The sequence below is a fragment of the Aquarana catesbeiana genome, linkage group LG03 (assembly GCF_042186555.1).
Source record: "Aquarana catesbeiana isolate 2022-GZ linkage group LG03, ASM4218655v1, whole genome shotgun sequence".
In the NCBI taxonomy this organism is placed as follows: domain Eukaryota; kingdom Metazoa; phylum Chordata; class Amphibia; order Anura; family Ranidae; genus Aquarana; species Aquarana catesbeiana.
In genome coordinates this window covers 685,571,977-685,594,727 of record NC_133326.1, presented here as the reverse complement: position 1 = coordinate 685,594,727, position 22,751 = coordinate 685,571,977, and the positions used below count along the sequence as shown (strand labels likewise).

Genomic DNA, 22,751 nt, shown 5'->3' with positions numbered 1-22,751 from the left:
CACAGAGCTGGCAGTGTACCAGAGAGCACCAGGATCGTTGCCATGGGTTCATTGCTGTGACTGATGTTGAGAGGACCTCTAGTGGATATCGTGGGCAGTTCCTAATTCTGGCTTGTAAAGATTTCTGCTTGCTGTGATCCTCTGTAGTGGGGGGTCATGGCCATCTGGTAAGGAGCTACCCCTTCTATTTTCTGGTGGTGGACCCTTTCCCGCTGTCACGGATTAATCATAATTATCACTTGGACTTTTGTTGGGCTCTGTTGGTGTTTATGGACTCACTAAGATATTAATTTTGATGGTCTCATTTGATGAATATATTTTACATGTAATGTTTGCACCATAATTTCTGGTTTATTTACAGTCAAGACTCAATTATTTTCACTGTAGACACTGTATAGATGAACACAGGTATTACCGCAACCCCTTATTTTTTCCTTTTTTATTCACAATTGATGTTTGTTGTGGGGATTGCAGCTTTTCACATTATAGATTATTTTGGTATATCAGCGCGGTTTTTCCTAATTTTCCAAATGTAGATTAGGGGGCCAGACATATGGATAGGAGGGCGGCACCCATGTGCCCCTAATGGACGGGCCACCACTGCTCTCCAATAGCTTATAGAACAAGATCTAGAGCACCAATATGGGACAGAGAACCTGTACCAGAGCTGCCCCAGAGATGTAGAAGGAGCAACCAGCAGAGAGAGGAGAATCCTGTCTGCTCAATTTGTATAGATGAAATGGACGTTGTGCTAGAAAACATCTGCACACTGCCCTGTGCCAACTGATTCCACATCACGTGCATCAGGAGAACGTATCAGGAGAGACGGAATTGTCCAGTCTGCAGGACAAGCCTCCATTGAAGTAAGTGTCTACCACTGTTACGATTGCCCAGTACAGAGGATTATTTTCATTAGCTGGGAAATCATTTACAGCTTATTTTGTTAGGCAAGAACATTTCCTTTGACAAGCCATTCATTTGTGTCCTTTCTCGTCTCACACATACAGCATACGTGGCCAATACCACCTTTTGGGAAAAACACAATTGATGACCCTCACCTAATATGGAACATAGATACCTCTTTTCATTATGTATAATAATGTCACAATTCAGCTTTGCTTGCCAGGTAAAAATATTAACCACCTCAGCTCTGGAAGGTTTTACCCTGTTCATGACCAGGCCTTTTTTGCTATTCCGCACTGCGCTACTTTAAAGGGGAAGTCCACCCTAACACTAAAATCTCTACATCTACAAGCATCCACAAGCTAAGACTAACCTATCTAGCCCTGTAAAGAAGAAATCAGTATACATACCTTTTTTGATGTTTATCTGGTCCAGCCTCCAGCTGTGGAGGCTCTGAGGAGGACACAGCCGACAATGGCTGGGAAGTGACGTCATCCATAGAGTTACTTTGGGGCTTCCGTTGTCGGCTACCTCTTCCGCACCCACCTACACAGTGAAGCCCTCGCTGACAGCTCAGCGTGGGACTGGACCAGGTCGGCTTCAGAAGAGTTATGTATAGAGATTTCTTCTTTACAGGGCTAGATAGGTTAGTCTTACATTGTGGATGCCTGTATATGTAGAGATTTTAGTGTTAGGGTGGACTTCCCCTTTAAGGGATAGGTTCTTCTTTTGTAACATGTTTTGGATCTTCTTCCCCTGCTCGCTACCACAATCTAAAGAAACCGCGGCTCTGCCTACCTGGCCGTGTCATTCATTCTAATGCCGCGTACACACGAGCGGACTTTTCGACTGGACTGGTCCGACGTACCGTATTAGGCGGACAATCCGACCGTGTGTGGGCTCCATCGGACCTGAAGGTCCTCTTTTAGGACCTTCAGGTAACACAAACAAAACATACGTTTTTCGAATCTGAGCAGTCCCCTTCAAGTAGACGTTGACTGCTCTCACCACATCCAGAGAATGTAGACTTCTCTTCCATAGAACAGTGTTCAGGAAAAAATCAAGGTAGAACAATATCCTGGTTTAGATGAAAACCTGACACTACCTTCGGTAGAAAGTTAGGATGAGGATACAATACTACCTTATCCTTGTAAATAATTAAATATGGCTCTTTACAAAAAAGAGCAGCCAACTCTGATACCCTTCTTGCAGAAGATATGGCTACCAGAAAAACTAGTTTCCTTATCGAAAGGACCAAGGGAATATGCTGTATCGGCTCAAAAGGCTGTTTCTGCAAAGCTGACAGAACTAAATTCAAGTCCCAAGGGTTCAGGGGTGACCTAACCGGAGGATTAAGCCGTGTTACCCCCTGAATAAAGCTACGAACCAAAGAATACGAAGCAAGTGATCGTTGAAATAATACCGACAAGGCTGAGACCTGGCCTTTGATAGTACTCAAGGCCAGCTTCATTTCTAACCCCATCTGTAGAAAGTCAAGGATTCTACCTATGACATACTTCCTGGGGTGCCAACCCCTGGATTCACACCAGGAGACATATGCCTTCCAGACTCTAGAATATATGATTCTGGAGGCCGGCTTCCTTGCATTAATCAAAGGTAGATACCACTGAACCTGACAGCCCACGCTTCTTCAGACTGTGAGTCTCAATATCCAAACCATTAAATTTAGTGTTTGTAAGGTAGGATGGAATACCGGACCTTGCGAGAGAAGGTCTGGACGTGGTGGTAGGTTGCATGGGTCCCCTACCACCATCCTTATGATCTCTGCATACCAAGATCTTCTGGGCCACAAGAATCACCGACTTCCCTTCCTGTCTGATCCTGTGAAGAAGTCGTGGAAGCAGCAGAATAGGAGGGAATGCATAAATCAGTGAGAACTGATTCCACGGGAACACCAAGGCATCTGTCCCGCATGCTAGCGAATCCTTTGTTCTTGACACAAAGTTGTCGATCTTTTTGTTGAACCTGGACGCAAACAGATCTACGTCTGGGATCCCCCATCTTTTGCATATTGGCAGGAAGATATCGGGGTAAAGAGACCATTCTCCCGGGAACAACTGCTGGTGACTCAAGTAGTCCACCTGCCAATTTTCTATTACTGGAATGAAGACTGCCGATAGGCAAGGTATATTGTTTTCTGCCCAAGTTAGGATATGATTCACCTCTCTCTCTGGGCTGCATGACTTCTCGTGCCCCATTGGTGATCGATATAGGCCACTGCTGTAGAATTGTCGGATTGGATCCTGACAGGACAATTCCGTAACTTGAACATCCAAGCCCTCAGGGCTAAGCGCGCCACCCAAATCTCTAGAATGTTGATGGGCAAGGTCATTTATGATTTGGACCATTTTACTTGGATTTCCGCCTCTTCCAGGACTGCTCCCCAACCTGAAAGGCTGGCATCTGTTGTTACCACCTTCCAGGTAACTGGTAGGAAGGATTTCCCCTTCTGCAGATTCTTGGTTATCAACCACCAACTGAGGCTCAGGTGCACCCTTGGAGACAGACACATTGGGAAATCTAGAGCTTGGACCTTCTTGTTCCAAGCCGACAGGATACTGTTTTGCAGCAGCCTCAAATGAGTCTGAGCATAAGGAACGGCCTTGAATGAAGCCACCATCTTTCCCAACAACCTCATGCAAAATCGAATAGAAGGATTCTTCTTTGCCTTGACCACCTGAATCAGTTCCTTTATGGCACCGATCTTTGCCTGGGGCAAGAATACCCTTTTCTGGGCTGTATCTATGATCAAACCCAAGTATTCTAATCTCATTGATGGTTTTAAGGAAGATTTCTCTAGGTTGAGAATCCAACCTAGGCATTCCAGGTAGTTGACTGTGGTGACCATACTTTGGTCTAAGTGGGCCACCGACTGGTCTATCAAGAACAGATCGTCTAGGTAAGTTATAATTGTTATACCTTGAGCCCTTAATCTGGCTAGAGGAGGGACCATGACCCTTGTAAACACTCGAGGTGCAGTAGCTAGACTGAAAGGCAGAGCTACAAACTGAAAATGAAGATTTTCTACCTCGAAACGTAGATATTTCTGGTGAGGGGGAAAAATAGGCACATGGAGGTATGCATCCTTGATGTCGATTGATGCCAGAGGTTCTCCACCTTGTAGGAAGGAGACTACTGATCGGATTGACTCCATGCGAAAAGAGCGGATATTCAGAAACCGGTTTAGATCTTTGAGATCTAGAATGGGACTGACATCTCCATTTGGTTTTGGTACCATGAAAGGTTTGAATAAAACCCCAAACCCTGCTCTTCCATGGGGACCACTGAGATCACTTTTTGAGACAAAAGATGGTCTAATGTTTGAAAGAGAGACTTCTTTTTCTCTGGATCCCTGGGAACATTTGATCTGAGAAAACTAAGAGACGGGGACTTTCGGAACTCTAGTTTGTACCCTAGAGTTATTGAGGAAGTCACCCATCTGTCTCGACACTCTTCCTGCCAGACCCTTGAGAACTGCAGAAGTTTTCCCTCCCACTCGAGCGAGCGGAGGCGCCCCTTCATAAGGAGGCTTTAGTTTTTTGTTTTGTAGGTTTCCTCCCCCAGGACTTATTTTGTCCCTGGGGTTGACCCTGAGGTTTACCTCTTGAACTTGATGGCAGAGGCCGTCATGACTGCCTGGAGGCTGATGCCCCTGGCACTGGAGAAGGAGCTTGTTTAAATAAAACATGTTTACTCCTCTTCCTAACTGGCAGAAGGGTACTTTTCCTACTAGAAATTTTTTGGATGTATTTATCCAAATCATCCCCAAACAGCCGTTCACCGTGAAAAGGAAAACTAGCCAGGAGCTTTTTGCATTGCGCTTCGGCTGACCAATTTTTCAACTATAGTATTCTAGGCATATACACCAGCCCAAGCGTAAGGCGCGAGGCCTGAAGAATAGAATCTCTCATGGTGTCTATTGCAAAAGATAATGCCGCTGGTAGCTCGGCTAAATCCTGGGCCTGCTGATAAGGAATAACCTTGAGCACCTGTTTAAACTGGTCTCTCAAGGATTGACATACACCAATTGCTGCCAGCGCAGGCACTGAGCCTGCCAGAGAAAAAGTGTTTTTTAACCACTTGCCGACCGCCTAACGTAGATATACGACGGCAGAATGGCACGGGCAGGCAGAATCACGTACCTGTACGTGATCTGCCTCCCGTGGGCGGGGGGTCCGATCGGACCCCCCCCGGTGCCAGCGGCGGTCGGCTTGTGACTGGGAGCGTTGGGAGGCGAGGGGGAGACCATCCGATCGTGGCCCCCCCCTCGCGATCGCTCCCAGCCAATCGGAATCCTCCCCTGCCTGTGTGTAGTTTCACACAGGCAGAGGATGTGATGTCATCTCTCCTCGGCTTGGCAGTTTCCGTTCCAGCGCCGAGGAGAGAAGACATGTAAGTGCACAAAACACTACACAACACAGTAGAACATGCCAGGCACACAAAACACCCCGATCCCCCCCCCCGATCGCCCCCCAACCACCCCCCCCGTCACAAACTGACACCAAGCAGTATTTTTTTTTTTTTTTTTTTTTTCCTGATTACTGATTGGTGTCAGTTTGTGACAGTTACAGTGTTAGGGCAGTGAGTGGTAGCCCCCTTTATGTCTAGGGTACCCCCCTAACCCCCCCTAATAAAGTTTTAACCCCTTGATCACCCCCTGTCATCAGTGTCACTAAGCGATCATTTTTCTGATCGCTGTATTAGTGTCGCTGGTGACGCTAGTTAGGGAGGTAAATATTTAGGTTCGCCGTCAGCGTTTTATAGCGTCAGGGACCCCCATATACTATCTAATAAATGTTTTAACCCCTTGATTGCCCCCTAGTTAACCCTTTCACCACTGATCACCGTATAAGTGTTACGGGTGATGCTGGTTAGTTCGTTTATTTTTTATAGTGTCAGGGCACCCGCCGTTTATTACCGAATAAAGGTTTAGCCCCCTGATCGCCCGGCGATGATATGCGTCGCCCCAGGCAGCGTCAGATTAGCGCCAGTACCGCTAACACCCACGCACGCAGCATACGCCTCCCTTAGTGGTATAGTATCTGTACGGATCAATATCTGATCCGATCAGATCTATAATAGCGTCCCCAGCAGTTTAGGGTTCCCAAAAACGCAGTGTTAGCGGGATCAGCCCAGATACCCGCTAGCACCTGCGTTTTTCCCCTCCGCCGGGCCCGGCCCAGCCCACCCAAGTGCAGTATCGATCGATCACTGTCACTTACAAAACACTAAACAAATAACTGCAGCGTTCGCAGAGTCAGGCCTGATCCCTGCGATCGCTAACAGTTTTCTTGGTAGCGTTTTGGTGAACTGGCAAGCACCAGCCCCAGGCAGCGTCAGGTTAGCGCCAGTACCGCTAACACCCACGCACGGTACACCTTCCTTAGTGGTATAGTATCTGAACGGATCAATATCTGATCCGATCAGATCTATACTAGCGTCCCGAGCAGTTTAGGGTTCCCAAAAACGCAGTGTTAGCGGGATCAGCCCAGATACCTGTTAGCACCTGCGTTTTGCCCCTCCGCCCGGCCCAGCCCAGCCCAGCCCAGCCCACCCAAGTGCAGTATCGATCGATCACTGACACTTACAAAACACTAAACGCATAACTGCAGCGTTCGCAGAGTCAGGCCTGATCCCTGTGATCGCTAACAGTTTTTTTTGTAGCGTTTTGGTGAACTGGCAAGCATCAGCGGCCTAGTACACCCCGGTCGTAGTGAAACCCGCACTGCAGTAACACTTGGTGACGTGGCGAGTCCCATAAGTGCAGTTCAAGCTGGTGAGGTGGCAAGCACAAGTAGTGTCCCGCTGCCACCAAAAAGACAAACACAGGCTCGTCGTGCCCATAATGCCCTTCCTGCTGCATTCACCAATCCTAATTGGGAACCCACCACTTCTGCAGCGCCCGTACTTCCCCCATTCACATCCCCAACCAAATGCAGTCAGCTGCATGAGAGGCATTTTCTTTATGTCCTCCCGAGTACCCCTACCCAACGAACCCCCCCAAAAAAGATGTCGTGTCTGCAGCAAGCGCGGATATAGGCGTGACACCCGCTATTATTGTCTCTCCTGTCCTGACAATCCTGGTCTTTGCATTGGTGAATGTTTTGAACGCTACCATTCACTAGTTGAGTATTAGCGTAGGGTACAGCATTGCACAGACTAGGCACACTTTCACAGGGTCTCCCAAGATGCCATCGCATTTTGAGAGACCCGAACCTGGAACCGGTTACAGTTATAAAAGTTAGTTACAAAAAAAAAAAAAAAAAAAAACACAAGCAAAAATATAAAATAAAAAATAATAGTTGTCGTATTATTGTTCTTTCTCTCTCTATTGTTCTGCTCTTTTTTACTGTATTCTATTCTGCAATGTTTTATTGTTATTATGTTTTATCATGTTTGCTTTTCAGGTATGCAATTTTTTATACTTTACCGTTTACTGTGCTTTATTGTTAACCATTTTTTTGTCTTCAGGTACGCCATTCACGACTTTGAATGGTTATACCAGAATGATGCCTGCAGGTTTAGGTATCATCTTGGTATCATTCTTTTCAGCCAGCGGTCGGCTTTCATGTAAAAGCAATCCTAGCGGCTATTTAGCCTCTAGACTGCTTTTACAAGCAGTGGGAGGGAATCCCCCCCCCCCCCAACGTCTTCCGTGTTTTTCTCTGGCTCTCCTGTCTCAACAGGGAACCTGAGAATGCAGCTGGTGATTCAGCCAGCTGACCATAGAGCTGATCAGAGACCAGAGTGGCTCCAAACATCTCTATGGCCTAAGAAACCGGAAGCTACGAGCATTTTATGACTGATTTCGCCGGATGTAAACAGCGCCATTGGGAAATTGGGAAAGCATTTTATCACACCGATCTTGGTGTGGTCAGATGCTTTGAGGGCAGAGGAAGAATTTTGGGGTCTAATAGACTCCAATTTTTTCAAAAAAGAGTACCTGTCACTACCTATTGCTATGATAGGGGATATTTACATTCCCTGAGATAACAATAAAAATGATTTAAAAAAAAAAAAAAATGAAAGGAACAGTTTTAAAATAAGATAAAAAAAAAAAAAATAATAATAATAAAGAAAAAAAAAAAAAAAAAAAAAGCACCCCTGTCCCCCCTGCTCTCGCGCTAAGGCGAACGCAAGCGTTGGTCTGGCGTCAAATGTAAACAGCAATTGCACCATGCATGTGAGGTATCACCGCGAACGTCAGATCGAGGGCAGTAATTTTAGCAGTAGACCTCCTCTGTAAATCTAAAGTGGTAACCTGTAAAGGCTTTTAAAGGCTTTTAAAAATGTATTTAGTTTGTCGCCACTGCACGTTTGTGCGCAATTTTAAAGCATGTCATGTTTGGTATCCATGTACTCGGCCTAAGATCATCTTTTTTATTTCATCAAACATTTGGGCAATATAGTGTGTTTTAGTGCATTAAAATTTAAAAAAGTGTGTTTTTTCCCCAAAAAATGCGTTTGAAAAATCGCTGCGCAAATACTGTGTGAAAAAAAAAAATGAAACACCCACCATTTTAATCTGTAGGGCATTTGCTTTAAAAAAATATATAATGTTTGGGGGTTCAAAGTAATTTTCTTGCAAAAAAAAATTATTTTTTTATGTAATCAAAAAGTGTCAGAAAGGGCTTTGTCTTCAAGTGGTTAGAAGAGTGGGTGATGTGTGACATAAGCTTCTAAATGTTGTGCATAAAATGCCAGGACAGTTCAAAACCCCCCCAAATGACCCCATTTTGGAAAGTAGACACCCCAAGCTATTTGCTGAGAGGCATGTCGAGTCCATGGAATATTTTATATTGTGACACAAGTTGCGGGAAAGAGACAATTTTTTATTTTTTTGATTTTTTTTGCGCAAAGTTGTCACTAAATGATATATTGCTCAAACATGCCATGGGAATATGTGAAATTACACCCCAAAATGCATTCTGTTGCTTCTCCTGAGTACGGGGATACCACATGTGTGAGACTTTTTGGGAGCCTAGCCGCGTACGGGACCCCAAAAACCAAGCACCGCCTTCAGGCTTTCTAAGGCCGTAAATTTTTGATTTCACTCTTCACTGCCTATCACAGTTTCGGAGGCCATGGAATGCCCAGGTGGCAAAACCCCCCCCCAAATGACCCCATTTTGGAAAGTAGACACCCCAAGCTATTTGATGAGAGATATAGTGAGTATTTTGCAGACCTCACTTTTTGTCACAAAGTTTTGAAAATTGAAAAAAGAAAAAAAAAAATGTTTTTTCTCGTCTTTCTTTATTTTCAAAAACAAATGAGAGCTGCAAAATACTCACCATGCCTCTCAGCAAATAGCTTGGGGTGTCTACTTTCCAAAATGGGGTCATTTGGGGGGGTTTGTGCCACCTGGGCATTCCATGGCCTCCGAAACTGTGATAGGCAGTGAAGAGTGAAATCAAAAATTTACACCCTTAGAAATCCTGAAGGCGGTGCTTGGTTTTCGGGGCCCCGTACGCAGCTAAGCTCCCAAAAAGTCCCACACATGTGGTATCCCCATACTCAGGAGAAGCAGCTAAATGTATTTTGGGGTGTAATTCCACATATGCCCATGGCCTGTGTGAGCAATATATCATTTAGTGACAACTTTGTGCAAAAAAAAAAAAAAAATTTGTCACTTTCCCGCAACTTGTGTCAAAATATAAAACATTCCATGGACTCAACATGCCTCAAAGCAAATAACTTGGGGTGTCTACTTTCCAAAATGGGGTCATTTGGGGGGGGTTTATGCCATCTGGGCATTTTATGGCCTTCAAAACTGTGATAGGTAGTGAGGAGTAAAATCAAAAATGTACGCCCTTAGAAATCCTGAAGGCAGTGATTGGTTTTCGGGGCCCCGTACGCGGCTAGGCTCCCAAAAAGTCCCACACATGTGGTATCCCCATACTCAGGAGAAGCAGCTAAATGTATTTTGGGGTGCAATTCCACATATGCCCATGGCCTGTGTGAGCAATATATCATTTAGTGACAACTTTTTGTAATTTTTTTTTTTTTTTTGTCATTATTCAATCACTTGGGACAAAAAAAATGAATATTCAATGGGCTCAACATGCCTCTGAGCAATTTCCTTGGGGTGTCTACTTTCCAAAATGGGGTCATTTGTGGGGGTTTTGTACTGCCCTGCCATTTTAGCACCTCAAGAAACGACATAGGCAGTCATAAATTAAAGGCTGTGTAAATTCCAGAAAATGTACCCTAGTTTGTAGGCGCTATAACTTTTGCGCAAACCAATAAATATACGCTTATTGACATTTTTTTTACCAAAGACATGTGGCTAAATACATTTTGGCCTAAATGTATGACTAAAATTGAGTTTATTGGATTTTTTTTAGAACAAAAAGTAGAAAATATCATTTTTTTTCAAAATTTTCGGTCTTTTTCCGTGTATAGCGCAAAAAATAAAAACGGCAGAGGTGATCAAATACCATCAAAAGAAAGCTCTATTTGTGGGAAGAAAAGGATGCAAATTTCGTTTGGGTACAGCATTGCATGACCGCGCAATTAGCAGTTAAAGCGACGCAGTGCCGAATTGTAAAAAGTGCTCTGGTCAGGAAGGGGGTAAAACCTTCCGGGGCTGAAGTGGTTAATAGGAATTCCAACTTCTTATCCGTTGGATACTTAAGCATTTGAGCATTGTCTATCGGACAAGTCAAACTTTTATTCACAGAGGATATAGCAGCGTCAATTGCTGGCATCTCCCACTTCAGTGAATTTTTCCTCCATAGGATAAAGTGTTGAAAACTTTTTAGGAGGAAAAAAATGCTTATCTGGGTGATCCCACTCAGAATACATAAGCTTTTCCAGCAATGAATGGACAGAAAAGGCATGCACAGCTTGAGGAGGCTTTAGCGAACCAAACAAGAAGTGGGCTTATCAACCGACTCAGTTAAGGGTAGCATAAATGTGGAACAGACCAATTCAGTAAGAGATTGCACCATCAATCTTTCAGATTGTGATCCTTCCGCATTTTACCCCTCAGAAGAGGAGTCATCAGCCTCTTCATGGCCCCCTGAGGGAAATTCATCTTCTTCCACCCCCAGTTCCTGAGTTTGAGGGTGCTGGGTAATGGAAGGGGACCTGTCACGTTTTGTCCCACTCTGGGATGTGATTAAAGCCGCTAACCTTTCTTCCAATCCTATCATGGCTGAGGAAAAAACCTCTTCAGTAATATAGACAGGGGCTGCAGTGTTGGAAACAGTTGCAACATTTGACAGCCCTGATGGCTCACTCTGACCAGCCTCCTCAGATCTCTCAGGTGAGGATGCCATTGTAGAGATGAGTTTAGGCTTTTTTGAGCTTGAGGGAGTCCCTTTTGAGCCCTTTTTTGGGGTGTTTCTACCCCCCCTTCTGACCATAGGCTTCTGACCATGCACAAATGCAGAGGTACTACCAGAAGAATCGCACCCACTGCTTGAGCAAGTAGTCCAGCAACTGCCACTGCTATTAATGCTCAGCTTGATGCTTTAGTAAATGTGCCAAGGGAATGCCTGTGTCACCACTTACATGCCCCCATGTACTCTTGTCTCCCTCTGACAGCTGCAGTCAGCAAAATGGAGCTTTTTAAATGTACTTCCGCGCTGGACGTTGCCACATGCCAACACCACGCTAAACCACGCCCCCTCCGTACGCCCAGCGTGCCCCCCTTCCTCTTTTCAAAAGAGCGTTTTCCTGCACAAGCGCGGGCCTCCGATCCAACGTGATCAGCGCGTGTGTGTGTGGGGGGGGGCGAGGAGGAGAGCTGGTGACACAGTGCAGAGGCAGTGGAGAATGGAGCGGCATCCGCCGATCGTCCTAGCTTCCCCCTATCCTATGCAAGGAGAGGGGGAGAGCTTCTGCCCAGGTGGGGGGTGTTTTTAGAACCCCCCCCCCCCCCCCCCCAACATCTTACCAGGGGCCTGGGACTGCTAGCCGGAGGGAAGTCTGCAGCTTCTGCTGACACAGAGCGCTCTCAGGAAAGCATGACAAGGTACGTGCTCTATACAGCCCCCAGTGGTGACTTTTAGGCATGACAACATTTACTTTTAAAGGAGACAATTCATAAGAAAATTTAAAATTCCTTAGAAATCTCCACTTACCTTTCCCGCCACAGGGATTCTGTGGTAAAAACAAACAGACCCAATCTTCACCCCTCGCGGTGGGGTCTGTTAAAAAACCTTCAGGGACCGGGGACCCTTTTTATCAGGGAATCCACACCCCTGGACCGTAAAGCACCCCGCCAGGAAACTTTATGGCTGAAAAAAACCAAAGTACTGGATCCCAGGGTCCAGCTCTCTAAAAAGAGAAGCGTTATGGGCTAAAGCTCGTTTCTTCCGCCACAAGGCCCAGGTACCATTCAATTCGGCCTAAAAAGACACTTTGAATGGATCCGGTTGCATAGTCTGCCCCAGCAAGGAATATTCCAGTGGAGCTCAGCATAGCAAATCTTTACTCGTGACCAACACCTAAGACACTGGCGAAAAAACTGAGGTACTCCCAGTAGCGGGAGGGGTTATATAGGTAGTGGACTTCCTGTCTTAGGGGGTGCCAGTGTCCATCACCTGAAGGTGGCCTATAACCCACATAGTAACTACTATGGCTTTGTGTCCCATGATGTACAATAAAAAAAAACAAAAAAACAACAACACACAATAAGTGTATATTGATTGGTTTGTATGAACGTTATAGTGTTTACAAACAATGGTATATTATACTGAAATGTATTTATTTAGTAATGGTGGTGATCAGCGACTTACAGTGGGACTGTGATAGTGCGGCAGGCAATCTGACACTGACACTGACACTGGGGGGGGGGTTGACTGACTGCCACTGACACTAATACAGTGATCAGTGCTCATACAATACACTGTCACTGTACTAATGACACTGGCTGGCAAGAAGTTAACATTTAGGGGCAATCAAGGGATAACTGTGTGCCTAACTATGTACTCAGTGTGTAATGTGTGCTGTTTTTACTAAGCAATGTGCCGGTTTTTACTTCCTGCTTTGCAGGGAGAGAAAGAACAGCACATCACTGCTGTCTATAGAGAGCCCTGTGTTGGCTCTCTTCTGTCATTTGCTCAGGCGATCAGCGGGTTCCAGCCATAAGTCATTGGTCGAGACCTACTGATCGGATTGTGCTGTGGTGAATGACGGCACAGCTGTGAATGGCGGACACAGCAGGAGCCAATCAGAGGGTCCCGCCGATCGTTCAGGACACAGGCAGAGCGGCGATCTGCCTATGTAAACAAGGCAGATCACCGTTCTATGACAAGGGAAGGCTGTGATCTTGTGTTTCTGCCTTCCCACAGTACAAGCACCTCCCCCACACAGTTAGCATGCACACCCTAGGAATTTAACCCTTTGATAGCCCAGATGTTAACCCCTACCCAGTCAGTGTCATTAGTACAGTGACAGTTTATGTGGCAAAAAACAGTGCTGCGCTACTGTAGCTACGAGTAGCGCAGAACTGTTTTTTGGCACATAAATTGATTATAGTGGAAGTTAAATCACTTAAAGTGACAGCGGCTATTGTAGTAATTATATTCTTACAGTATATTGCGCCAATTTAATTTTTAACAGTACAGTGAATACTTTTTAGCACTGATCATCACTGTATTATTGTCACTGGCCCACAAAAAAAGTGTCAGGTGTCCAATTTGCTTGCCGCAATATCGCAGTCTCGCTATAAGTCGCTGATCGCCGCCATTACTAGTAAAAAAAAAAAATCTGTCCCATAGTTTGTAGGACACTACTGTTTAACTTTTGCGCAAACCAATTAATATATACAGTATCTCACAAAAGTGAGTACACCCCTCACATTTTTGTAAATATTTTATTATATCTTTTCATGTGACAACACTGAAGAAATGACACTTTGCTACAATGTAAAGTAGTGAGTGTACAGCTTGTATAACAGTGTAAATTTGCTGTCCCCTCAAAACACAACACACACCCATTAATGTTGAAACGGCTGGCAACAAAAGTAAGTACACCCCTAAGTGAAAATGTCCAAATTGAGCCCAATTAGCCATTATCCCTCCCCGGTGTCATGCGACTTGTTAGCGTTACAAGGTCTCAGGTGTAAATGGGGAGGCCGGTGTGTTAAATTTGGTGTTATCGCTCTCGCTCTCTTATACTGGTCACTGAAAGTTCAACATGGCACCTCATGGCAAAACTCTCGAGGATCAGAAAAAAAGAATTGTTGCGCTACATAGAGATGGCCTAAGCTATAAGAAGATTGCCTGATTGCTATAAGAAGATTGCCTGATTGCCTACATGACGCCGGTTCCTCCCTCCCCTCTCTGTACAGATCGGTACAGAGGGGGAGAGATCGGATACGAGCCGCGCTGTGGGCTGGATGTGTAGTGCCCACAGCGCTGTTCAGTGACATGTGCAGTCACATCCATCCATCCCTCCATGCTCAGCCATCCCCCCCATGCTCTGCAATTCCCTGTGCAATACTCTGCAATACCCTGTGCAATACCCTGTGCAATACCCTGCAATGCCCCGCAATACTCTGCAATGCCCCGCAATACTCTGCAATGCCCCGCAATACTCTGCAATGCCCCGCAATACTCTGCAATGCCCCGCAATACTCTGTGATACCCAGCCATACTTTGCCATGCTCAGCCATACCCAGCCATACTCGGCCATACTCGGCCTCTGTATGTGGCCAGGCTGTGGAAGTCTCACACATGTGGTATCGCCGTACTCAGGAGGAGTAGGAGAATCTATTTTGGGGTGTCATTTTTGGTATGTACATGTTATGTGTTAGAAATATTGTATAAATGGACAACTGTGTTAAAAAAATATGTTTTAACCACTTTCCGCCTGCCGGCCGTCATACGACGTCCTTGACTTTGTGCGGAGATATCTGAATGATGGGTGCAGCTACAGGCATCATTCAGATATCAGCTTTTTCAGCCGGCGATTCCCTACACAATAAGAATGATCATAGCGGCTGTTCCATTGCTTGATCGTTCTTACGGGAGGCGAGAGGGGACGTCCCCACCTCTCGCCGCCCTCAGGTGCTTCTATTTTTTTTTTGTCAGGCTTCCCAGCCTAGAGGTGAGATGTGGGGTCTTATTGACCCCATATCTCACTGTAAAGAGGACTTACAAGGAAGAGCTTTAGATGATAAAGTAATTGCTATCTATATAGAGTTGACCCCTTTTTACAGTTACATGCTCTTCTAGGAAGGCTTTTCACACAATCCTGGAGTGTGTCCTTTCTTCCAAAAAGGGATTTGTGAGGTCAAGTAATGAATTTGGCCAACCGGCCTTCCAAATTATCCAAAATATGTTCAAAGATGGAGGTTAGGTCTCTGAGGGCCACATGAGATCCTCCACACTAAACTCCCCAAACCATGTCTTTTTGGAGCTAGCTTTGTGCATAGGGCCATGATCCTGGTTGAACAGAAAAGGGCCTTCTTCAAATTTTGTTACAGCTTGGAAGTGCACAGCTGTCTAAAGCCGGCCATAGATGGTTCGAATCTTGGCCGATTCAGCGGAAACCAGCTGAGATTCAAATTATGTATAGGCAGGCTGAATGTACAACCAGCCTGCCAGATTTTACATGTGTTTATCGCTAGCGGCCGTTAAAGCCACTAGCAATAATCCTTGCGTTCTCCCAGCCGAGACGGCTTCCCCCACCAGGAGAACACAATAGCGTGGAGGGAAAGATTCCCCTGTCAACACTATGTTGCAGGAAAGAAATTTGCTCCACCTATGGCCGGCCTAAAGCACCTTTGTATGCTGTAGCATTCGCAGTACGTTTCACAGGAGCCAAGGGCATAGCAAGAGCCATGAAAGACAGCCAGTCAATTATCCTTCCTGCACTAAACATTACAGTAGGCACTAACAGCAAAACCCAGAGCCAACCACCAGACTGCCAAATAAGAAGTGTGAATCATCACTCTGAAGAACACGTTTGGATTGCTCACAAGTCCAATGGATTTGTGCTTTACACCACTCCAGCAGATGCTCGGTGTTGCACAATGTTGCCTTAGTCTTGCGTGCAGCTGCTCGGCCATAGAAACCCATTTCATAAAGCTCACAATGTACAGCTCTTGTCCTGATGTTGCTTCCAAAGGTGGTTTGGAACACTGCTGTAAAGGAAGCGACAGCAGAGATAGGTAAATGTTACACGATATTAACTTCCATTATTTGGTAGCCCTACTCTCATGGTCTACTGTGTTGTGTTTTAGCTGTTGTTGCCAATTGACACTTTACAATTAGAACACTTACCTTACCACTGAAAGGAGGAGGTGTAGCAGAACACAAATTTCACGAACTGACTTGTGGCAAAGGTTGCATCCTATGGCAGTGTTGCATTTAAAGTCATTAAGTTCCTCAGTACTAATCATTTCACTGCAGTTGTTTGTAAATGGAGACTGTAAAGTTTGATTTTAACCATTTGCCTACTTTGCAATATCATCCCCTTCCCGCCCAGGCCAATTTTTAGCTTTCAGCACTGTCACTCTTTGAATAACAATTGCGTGGCCATGCAACACTGTACCCATATAAAATATTTAATCATTTTTTTCACACAAACAGAGCTTTCTTTTGGTGCTATTTAATCACAACTTGTTTTTTTTTCCTGCTAAATAAATAAATAAAAAGACCAAAAAATGTTGAAAATTTTCTTTTTAGGTCAAACTACATTTCACACTATTACATTTCTTTGTTGAAAATAACCCAAACCAGTGTTCATTATTTAATATGTAGGAGTCCCAAACTATGGTATATACATTTACATCTAGAAATTGATCAATCCTGATGTTGTGACGGCCTATCTCATTTCTTGAGGCCCAAAATCACCAGGACAGTACAAATATTCTCCAAATGACCCCTTTTTGGAAAGGAAGTCCAAGGACAGTCCAAGTTTTTTAGTAAGAGGCATAGCGAGTTTTTAGAAGTTGTAATTTTTTGTCACAATTTTTTGGAAAATTGTGAAATTACTTTTTTTTTTTTTTTTTTTTTTTACATACGTTCACCAGTGCAGTACAACGTCACCATATAACTGGCGTGGCGGTGATCAGGGACACAGACAGGTGACCATATGTACTTTGATTTTTTTTTTGACCAGAGCAATACGGTGTTGCAATAGTAACATTATACTAATCTAGGGGAAGTGATCAGGATTTTTTTTTTTTTTTTTGCACATTATGATGGCATATACCAGTGAAATTCACTGGTATAAACAACCATTTTTACTGAATGAAAGATTCGTTCAGTGTTTAATATTGTGATTAGCTGTGATTGGCCACAGCTAACCACATGGTACAGATTGGCTGTGATTGGTCCTGTCTGTACCACGTGATCACTGTGACCAATCACAGCTAGCAACACAATTGCACACAATGAATGGCATCAAAGGAAGCCATCCATTGTATACAATTGTCACGAGATCTGTTGTGATTGGTCAGCGGGCCAGTACACTGATAAGTCATCGGCTGTGTCTGATGAACACAGCCGATGACAGATCGCGTCGGAGCGCTTCCCGTGGGGCGCGTGCGAGGGAGGACGTCCACCCGGAACGACGAATGTAGTGCCCAGCCGTCATATTACAATAGGTGGGCGGGAAGTGGTTAAACAACTGTTAACAATGGGTGTCTCTGAAACACCTGAACTCAGTCAAGCAAACTTTCTGCCATACGGTATACATAGTAGGCTGATATAGCCATCTTTAGCAATAAAGCACGGACGGTGGTTTTAGCAGACATAACTTTATTTAAGAGCAATAACATGTCACCAATATTAGCGGTTGTATATTTTTTTTTCTCAAATTCAACCTTTATACAATTTGCTACATAAAATATGTTTGTTTGTCACCTCCCTATAATCATCTGTCAAGTTTACAAAAATAGCAAATTCGATTCCACCTAGATGAACACCTCGATTGTCTCTCACTGTGCGGGGATTCCAGGGTCACCCGAGTTCACACACAAGGGAAAGAAACATTTTTTTGGGAATGATAACTAGATTCTAAAAGGTCTGTATTTTTTTGGTATAGCCTTTGCCAGGGACTGGTCTGCACTGTGAAGATCACCTCAGGGAGAGGCATCTCCAAACACTCCAAGAAAGCTCAGAGACTTGCAAAAATGAAAAGAAAGGAAAAACTTTGCAGAGTCGCACAGATCCCGGTCTTCAGGTGTGAATAAAGCTCCTGTTTTAAGCTCACTTCAAGTTAACTGTCTGCATGAGAATAACTAATGGCCGTCTGCAGAATCTGATGTGAATTACACATAGCAGTCCTTAAACTAAAGATTATGCTGTGGAGTAGGATTTGGCTTTCCAAGTTACAGTATAAAATCCAAAACCCCCCCAAAAAATTCTGCATATAGCACCAAAATTAAAATATCCAGCTCGTGGCAGTTTAAAGTATGGAAGAAACACCAAAAGCCACAGTGGAAGAAGGAAAAAAAACCTAGTGTTGTAGGAGTGACATGCAGATTTTTGTTTGGAGGGGCTGGTTAGTCGCTAGAAACAAACAACTAAGATCATTAAATTTGCAAGTTATAGAAATACTGCAGCATAAAATGTGCAGGAGTGCTGCAAAGGAGGAAAGTATAGACTTTGTTTGTCAGGGAACTTTGGATTCATACAAGATTATATATTTGATAAAGTGCTTTTAAAAGGGTAATGTGCCATTAGTGAACAATCCTAATCAATTTTTGATAAGGGTTAGCATATAAAAGAGGTACTGCGATGGGGTCTGACATAACCCCACAGCAGAGGAAGCTTCCATTTAAACATGTTTTTACCAATAAAAAAAGAACTGGCTCTTCATATTCCCCAAAGGGGTCTTCCATGAAATTGCTGGCTCACGCTCCATAAGTTATGGTGGTTTTCACATAAATCCCCATTCCCAAAAGCGCCAATAATCCAAACATTGCCAAACACTGGGGTCCATATAATATCCACACAGGACGTTTTCTTTGCATTGACACATGAGTTAAGGTCTGCAAGCTTTCAGTGAGAGTAAAGTCCAAAATGTCCCTGGGGTTTTCACTCTTCACCTTCCCTGGCTCCGTCTCCCCTAAAAACTGGAGGGGATAGCAATGGGAAATGAAACGTCTCTTGTTCTTGTAAGATTATAGCTATTGAAACACCCCAATAAATTAAAATGTAGATAAAATAAGCAAGCAAGGCGCTGTAAGAAGTGTTAGGGATTGGGGAAATGTGTGCTGGGAGGGATTAATAAGGATGGGCTCCAGTGTGTGTGTGGGGAGATCAGGAGCAGTCTTTCAAAATCATCATTGTATCCCCAAAACTATTCTCGTTCACCAGTTCATTATACAGCTGCGGTTCAGCGTCATGAAATAGACCTGACTACTCCCACCAGAACGAACAGAGGCAAAGAAGACCTGAGAGAGAAGAGACAGAGCAGAGGAAGGAAACATTATTAACACGGTCACATACAAAGACAAAAAAAAAAAAAAAGAGAAAAAACACAAAAGCTGAAACTGTGTCTTGCTGTTATTTTCTAATAATATCTAAAATCTCTTAACATGTCCCAGTTATGTAACTTCCCCATAATATCAGCATTAAATGTAAAATAAATTTAAGGTGGCCGAAATATTTAAATATGCATTTGATCATGTTGCTTCCTACATACTCTTGCATGCAATTCTATTACATTCTCTCAATTGTCAAGTACTTTCTTTGCATACAAAAGTTTTGCACAAATATACACAGATGGTAGGAATAACATCAAAAATATGTTCAACACATGAGGCCACCAAAGACTGAAATTAGTATGCAGTATTGCAATTAAGCTGCCGTTTTTTGAGAATCAACTGCCAGTCTGAAGCGGCTGGAAGATGAGCAAAGCAAGCTATAGGTCATAAAGACATTTCTATGAACTGCCACTAAAAAAAGGTACCTATAGTGAATAAATATCATCCCAATCTTTTCTAAAAGATCCCTGTTGAGCTTTCATACAAAAGAGGATTACCTTATCATTGCGTTCACACAGGAACTTTAGTCGCTGAGCCCTCTTGTGCATAAACACCCCATCGAGGTGACCAGTCTCCACCGAGCGGATCTCAATGGCCTTCTCTCCCCAACCCATGATCTGGTTGGAGCAGATGTATGCTGAGAAGTTAAAGAAAATTTCAGTAAGACTTAGCCTACTACTATTTGCAAAAGTGCAGTTTCAAAGACCTGTTGTCCCTGTGTACAGTTGTACAGATTCTCTATGTTCATGCTACAGGTTAATATCTAAAGTACATTGCCACCATGTCCCATCCCTTCTGAAACTTTGGAAACTGCTCCACACTGCACGTCTGGTTTCTACCCCAACCTCATGGACTCCCAGTCTGCAGAAGGGACCACATTCCGATTACAATAGAGCTTTCTGCTTTCATGCGATTGAGGGCCTCCGGCAGGTTTTATGTACGCGAGCTTATCAGTTTATACCACCCTATACTGAAGTGACGGACACTCCAATAAGAACATGGAATGTGAGGGGTATACACAAGCCTTTGAAGAGAACTGAGATTGTCAACATCCTACGTAAACACCAAAAGGCCATTATCGGCCTTCAGGAAATGTATTTAAAGTGTAAGTTCAGCCATAACCTAACCAACTCTGAATCTACTCGCAGCCACATTCTCAAACGAATCTAACCCTGTAAAGAAGAAATCACTATATATACCTTTTCCAAAGCCGATCCGGTCTCCAGCAGCAGATGCTGTGCACAGGAGAGAACCGACAATGGCTGGGAAATACGTGTGAAAAGACGTCACCCAGAAAGTTCCTGTGGGGCTTTCCTTGTCGGCTGCCTCTCCTGCACACGCCTACACAGTAAAGCTGCCACTGACAGATCAGCGTGGGACCGGCTACAGAACAGGCAAGTACAGGGATTTCTTCTTTACAGGGCTAGATAGGTTATGGGTGAACTTCTACTTTAAGTGCTTGCCGACCAGCTGCTGTCATTATATGGCGGCAGGTTGGCTCTCCTGCGCAAATTGGCATAGCTGTATGTCGGCTCACGCACTTGCAGGCAGGCGTGACTCGAAGCCATGTGCCGTAGATCGAGCGGACTCTGTCTGCTGGTGACCCGCGATTGCCTACTACAGAAGCAGAACGGGGATCTGCCTTTGTAAACAAGGCGAATCCCCGTTCTGACAGGGAACACGACAGATCTGTTCCCAGTCATCGGGAACAGTGATCTCTGTCATGTCCCTGGCAGCCCATCCCCCCTGCAGTTAAAACACACCCAGGGAACACCGTTAACCCCTTCCCTGCCAGTGTCATTTTTACATTGATCAGTGCATTTTTATGTCACTGGTCCCAAAAAGTGTAATTTGGGGTCAGATTCGTCCGCCACAATGTCACAGTCCTGCTAAAAATCGCAGACCACCACCATTACTAGTAAAAACAATAAAAAAATAAATAAAAATCTCTAAATCTATCCCATAGTTTGTTGATGCGATGACTTTTGTGCAAACCAATATACGCCTATTGGGATTTTTTTTACCAAAAATATGTAGAATATATGTAGATATATCAGCCTAAATGGATGACTAAATTTTTTTTTTTTTTTTTTGGATATGTATTATAGCAAAAAAAATATTTGTTTTAAAAATTGTCGCTCTTTGTTTATAGCGCAAGAAAGAAAAAACGCAGAGATGATCAACCACCACTAAAAGAAAGCTCTATTTGTGGGAAAAAAAGGAAGTCAATTTTGTTTGGGTACAACGTCCCACAACCGCTTTAAATTGTCAGTTAAAGTGACGCAGTGCTATGTCACTAAAAATGGCCTGGTCATTAAGGGGACAAATGACCCCCTTAATGACGTGGCTAACTCCCGATACCAAAGAAATGCAGTAAAGTATCAATAACCATAATAAATTATTTTTTAATAATACATTTTTTTTTTTCTATGTCACTTTGCCCATTTAGTGTCAATTAATAGCCCACTTCTAACAAGTCATACTCACGAATCCACTCACTATAGCCACCGCCCCACTTTGACTGAGCCCTATTTCTGATGCCTAAATGTGTTTCTTGGTTTAGTGGGGACATGTTACCTCCTGCATGTCGTGTGCTTGGACAAGCGTAGTCAATGGCCAGGCTGGCACACTGTCATGTGAGGAGAAGCAGTGAAGTCTTCCACCTGGGGAAGCTCCAACACCATAACAAACTCCTGCAGTGTGCAGGTAGCAAGGCAGTAGTAATTGGTAAGTATTAATTATTTGCGGGCTATCCGCACTTTCATGAAAGTCACAATAGTTCTTTAGAGGAACATGTCAGGTCCTTACCCACCTGGTGTTATCAGTTCTGGCGCCTGACCTTAGAACTTTTCATTTAAAACTTTAGGTAGGCCAACATGTTAATTTTAAGCCTCAATTTCAGGCAGTATTTTAATGACAATTCTAAAGTTAAAAGCACTTGGTGATGTGGTGCTTAAATTCAGAACTCAACTTACCAACAGAGGTTGGCATTTCACCCCATTGCAGCACCACATCCTTGATGATTCTGCCATAGGTGTTAACGTAGACACCCTCATCCTCATAGCACAGCAGCATCTCCATGCCATCTGTGTTTGGCAGGAATATTATGGCGTGAGGGGTGATCTGACTCTGGATCTGCAGAAAAGAGTTAAACGCAATTAAACTGGGAACTGAGGCACCAGGTCCTGTGTTGTGGGGGTGGACGAGTACTTACATGGACCGGGATATAAATATCATAGTTGTTCCCTGAGTCCACATCAACTGCATGAAAACCTGATGAAGATCCGTAAATAACCTTCAACCGTTGACCCTCTTCCACTGTGAGGTCCACCAGCTGTGGTCTGTGAGGGAGATCTGTAAATGACTGCAGAGATAT

The 22,751-nt window shown here is 44.1% G+C and overlaps 1 protein-coding gene across 10 annotated transcripts in view; it reads right to left on the bottom strand.

The window, feature by feature from the left end:
• Positions 1-17,625: 17,625 nt before the first annotated feature.
• The window catches only part of MINK1 (misshapen like kinase 1), a 274,895-nt gene continuing 269,769 nt past the window's right edge, over positions 17,626-22,751 (bottom strand). For all 10 annotated transcript variants that reach the window (XM_073623000.1, XM_073623005.1, XM_073622998.1 and 7 more), the window contains 4 exons: positions 22,590-22,739; positions 22,351-22,510; positions 19,873-20,012; positions 17,626-19,282 (listed from right to left, as the gene is read on the bottom strand). In XM_073623000.1, coding sequence (XP_073479101.1) covers positions 19,199-19,282; positions 19,873-20,012; positions 22,351-22,510; positions 22,590-22,739 — 534 coding nt within the window. In that variant the 3' untranslated portion in view covers positions 17,626-19,198. The remainder of the gene's footprint in view (positions 19,283-19,872; positions 20,013-22,350; positions 22,511-22,589; positions 22,740-22,751) is intronic.